Below are 4269 nucleotides of genomic sequence, written 5' to 3' on the forward strand. Positions count from 1 at the left end.
TTTTTTTTTCATGCGCGGCTCTCCGCAGTAAACATTTTTCGAACCCTTGATAACATAAGCTTCTGACAAACATTGATTGATTTCTTTTTCATCCTATTAGATGACTCGATGGACTTAGATCCAAATTATGATCCATCTGATTTCCTTAATTTCGGCAATCGTGCTACCAGTAATAACAACACTGACGATTTACAAGCATCCCAGTCGAAAGATGATGAGCAATTACCTGATGGTCCAATGTCAGGCGATATGCCTTCTATGCCGCAGATGTCCCTTATTATGCCTGGCAATGACAATGTTGGTATTGACGAAGACTTGGCCATTTCCGAAAGTGACGAAGAGGATGATGGCGGCAATGCAACCATGAAGAGTGAAGTTTTTAATGATAGTGGCGAAATGGCCAATGATGGCATGGATACCAATATGATTGCCGGCTCAGCTGTGTCTCAAGATAACGAGGTTCCAATGAATGTGGATACGTCGAAGCAGGAGCAACATCATCAGCACGATGATAATGACGATGATGACTGGTTACACTTTTAATTTAAAGTTAGTTTCGATACTGTTTAAATATCTTATTTAATAAATATGTTACTAATTATTTTAATGAAGTATTTATGAAAATGAATGTTTTATTTACTTTTAAAAATTGTAGTATGCAGTCTAATTTATTATCTTTAGTACATACATCTAAAATGATAAGCGTATTGCTTCAGAGAGGATTACCCTTTGAATACAGATTTCATAGCAGGCAAATAGCTTTACAGTAACTTTAAATGTCCTGTTACTTTATCAATATCCTCGACCGACGCTGGTCCAATAGCCAGTACTGTTTTCGAATTTGGTTCGATTTGTGTACGACCTGCATCACGAATCAAACACGTAACGAGATTGTTTGCTTCCGCAGCGCGTTTAATAGCCATTATTTCACGTTCACTTTCAACGCGGAGTGCAATTTTGGCACAGCCGGTGTTTTCCCAAGCACGTACGAGTCGGGGTGTACACTGCACGGCCTTCTGATATGCGCCAACTGCGCCATGACCACACTGCGCACCGATTTTTCCCTTTCCCATTTTTAAATCGTTCCGAACTACCAGTACCATCTTGTAATTGTTGCTAAAGCTAACGAACGACTGGAATTTCAATAGGTTTCATTCATATTATTAAAGAAAATATATGTAGATCACCTATTCTGGGAAATTTCTTACACTCTCAGAGACGGAAGCCCCATCGCCTCTTCCCTTGTTGGAACTTTGGCCATTGCCGTTCTTAGATTCATCGCTGATATCGTGCTTCTTTAAGGCATATTTGTAACCCACAAAAAACGATAGCAACACAGCAATACCATTGATAACCTGTGTGGTGTCTAGCAATTTGTGATCACCCATGGTTCAGCTATGATGGTTCGTGTAAATATGCTTTTATTATGTATGATAAAGTTAAAACAAATGCTCTAGTTAATAGAATTTATCTCGCGATATATCAGCTTAATAGCATTAGTATAATAAACCGTACATAATTTCAATGGAAAAGAAAAATTTCACAGCCTAGAGCACAGCCACCAAATGCACATTGAAAAAGACAATTTTAAAATATCAGTTCACAATAGAGCAGGAAAACAATCGATAGTATCATTTGGCCACAATTTGGCAGCCACTTTTCTACCAAATTAACGACACTTTTTACTCAATATCTCGGAAACTAAAGGAGATATCCAAAAATGGAGAACGCCATTTTTAAGATATTGATTAGTTTAAAGTGACTGCATCACCAACTAAATTTTTACTAAATTATCGAAAAAGTTGGTGGTCAATATCTCGGAAATTAAAGGGGATATCTAAAAACTGATAACACCAATCGAAAGACCTTATCTCAAAATATATAACTGCATCTAGAACTAAAAATCGTCAAAATCACGCTTACGACAATCTTTTACTCAGGCGACGATTTAGCAAAGTAGGGTACAAATTCAGAGCCAGATGCAGCTCGAAGCTAAAAATCGTTAATAAACTTTTGTTCCTCAAGCAAAAAATATTTTAGCAGTTATAATCTCATTTTCAATAAAGTTTGTTTTGTTTAATTTTTGGACTTTTTTAATCAAAACTATCGATAGTACTATCGAGAGTGTCAATATTTTCGATAGTATCGATAGTTTTCCATTTCTAGGTCACAATTAATGGCCTGTATGCAGCTCTAAAGAAAAGCAAAACTCTATGGGCTATTCGCGATCCGGACAAATTTGCAATACCGAAAATCCATAGCATAAAAATGCTATGCATTGCAACTACGGTTGACATTTCTATCATTTGATTACAAAAGAATTTTGAAAAAAAGACAGTTTAATAAAGGTCTTATATAAAATGACGTACAAGAAATGGCTAAGAAATTTTATGGAGGCAAATTTCCTTAAAGGCCAGTACGCAGTTCTTAAGGAATTTGTTACGCTTTGTACTACGCTTTTCTAAAGTTTTTTTTATGAAAAATTACCACAAGGCAACCCATGTTTGCAACAGAAATATATGCCCGCTCCATTATTTCTTGCGGAAAGAGTGAGGCAACAGGCTGGTGAAGTTCAGATGTCAAAGTTCCATGCACACTTACGAAATAATGGCAATATTTTTCTAAACCGTCGGAGGTATTGCCCTGTATGCAGCTCTCACGAAAACGGTCAAGAAAAAATTGCCATAATTTCGTCTGTGTCCAAGGAATTTTGACATTTTTGATACTTCACAGCCTGTTGCCTCACTGTTTTCTCAAGATATAGTGGAACGGGGATATGTTTCTGTTGCAAACCTGGGTTGCCTAATGCAATTTTTTTCACAAAAAACTTTAGAAAACCGTAGTAAAAAGCGTAGCAAATTCCTTAAGAGCTGCGTGCTGCCTTAAGGAGATTTAAATCAAGAGAATTTCTTAGCCATTTCTTGGACGTCATTTTATATGGACTTTTTGCTTTTCTAGAGAGCAGCATACAGGCCTTATTGTATGAAAGACCTGGAAAATCCACCATAGATCTGGTGTTCACAATACGTCAAATACTTTGTAGCGGCTACAACAACCACGCCCATATCGGTTAGTCCCTCAATCGTTACCGTCAAGCTCTACTAGAGGTAACCCCAGGAAGCGTGCAGCCTCGTTGTGGTCTGTCCACAGGGACAGGGGCGTCTGTAGGGTGGGGTTCAGTGGGCATGCGAAGAGATGCTGTTAGTCATGGGGCGTCTGTCCGCATGCCGGTCATTGGTTTAGCACATCTTCGTTTAATCTGCGCAGGTATGGGTTCAACCTGCTGCAGTAACCAGAGCGCAGTTGAGCTATTGTAGTCCGAGTCTCCCGAGGCAGATGAAGCTCTGTCTCGTTCACGTCTAGTGGTTGTATGCCCAGAATGGCATTCACAGGTTGAGAGTCTACATAACTCGAGACTGCCTCTCTGTTAATGCCGTTCAAAGCCTGTCGATAAGCTGTCGGGTCCAGAGGTTGTTTGATGAACCTCTGGACTTCGTTCATCAGTTCGTAGAGATACCTCTTGAGGTGCCTGGGCGAGGGCTGTTCTGCAAGCGGTTGCCTATTTGGGTGACCACGTCTTTGGCTCCCAACTAGAAACCGCTTGCAGAGCACTGTTTTATGCTCCTTAACGGGGAGCATATATGGGCACCGTCGTCTAGGCGACATCAGGAGGCACCTGGCGCTGTCCTGAGTGCCGAGAAATCTTGTAAGTTTATGGAGTACTGGATCAGAGCTTATATTAGCTTTGGTATTATGTTCAGCTCAATACTCTCTACCCAACAAAAATTTAGATTTGAGCTCAACTTGAGGTTAAGTTGAGAGCTAAGGTATTTCTCAAACTTCCAACGTTATTTCTCAACAATACCTTAAGTGGAGGATCATAGCGTTCTCAACAAAATATATTTTGAAGATTATTTACTTTTTGTTGGTAATTTTCCTCTTTATATAGCCAAGGCGCATCCATACAAGGTGGTGTTGATTGCATATAACTAAAAGTCCCGTGTATTTTGTTATTGCTTTTTGGTACAGGAGGATGTCAAAACGAAAGGGAATAGGAGATAATTTTCATCATTTTCTGTTGTTAACATCCTAAAGTTGCGCTGCTTCGTCTTGGATGACATTCTCCTGTACTAGTGTAGAGACAAAAATATCCAATCAGCTGATCAATCAACACCACCTTGTATTGATGCGCCTTGTATATAGCTTTAGTTTTTCACTTTTTATACTAGGTTCACATGTAAGTAGATTATCCTCATTTTCGAGCTTAAC

At 39.1% G+C, this 4269-nt stretch overlaps 3 protein-coding genes across 4 annotated transcripts in view; 1 reads left to right on the top strand and 2 right to left on the bottom strand.

Annotated features, from left to right (window-relative positions):
* LOC118737836 (acetylcholinesterase) overlaps positions 1-4269 on the bottom strand; it is a 325799-nt gene that overhangs the window by 189032 nt on the left and 132498 nt on the right. The window lies entirely within an intron of this gene.
* On the top strand, positions 29-624 carry LOC118737842 (transcription initiation factor TFIID subunit 1-like). Its single transcript, XM_036468625.1, has one exon. The coding sequence runs from the start codon at positions 109-111 to the stop codon at positions 541-543; it is 435 nt and encodes a 144-aa protein (XP_036324518.1). The 5' UTR covers positions 29-108; the 3' UTR covers positions 544-624.
* LOC118737841 (probable peptidyl-tRNA hydrolase 2) lies at positions 639-1575 on the bottom strand. Its single transcript, XM_036468624.1, has 2 exons — positions 1209-1575; positions 639-1133 (listed from the first exon to the last, which is right to left on the bottom strand). The coding sequence occupies exons 1-2, from the start codon at positions 1386-1388 to the stop codon at positions 762-764; spliced, it is 552 nt and encodes a 183-aa protein (XP_036324517.1). The 5' UTR covers positions 1389-1575; the 3' UTR covers positions 639-761.

Source organism: Rhagoletis pomonella, unplaced genomic scaffold (assembly GCF_013731165.1).
Source record: "Rhagoletis pomonella isolate Grant_MI unplaced genomic scaffold, Rhpom_1.0 Rhpom_scaffold_00004, whole genome shotgun sequence".
NCBI classification, from domain to species: Eukaryota; Metazoa; Arthropoda; class Insecta; order Diptera; family Tephritidae; genus Rhagoletis; species Rhagoletis pomonella.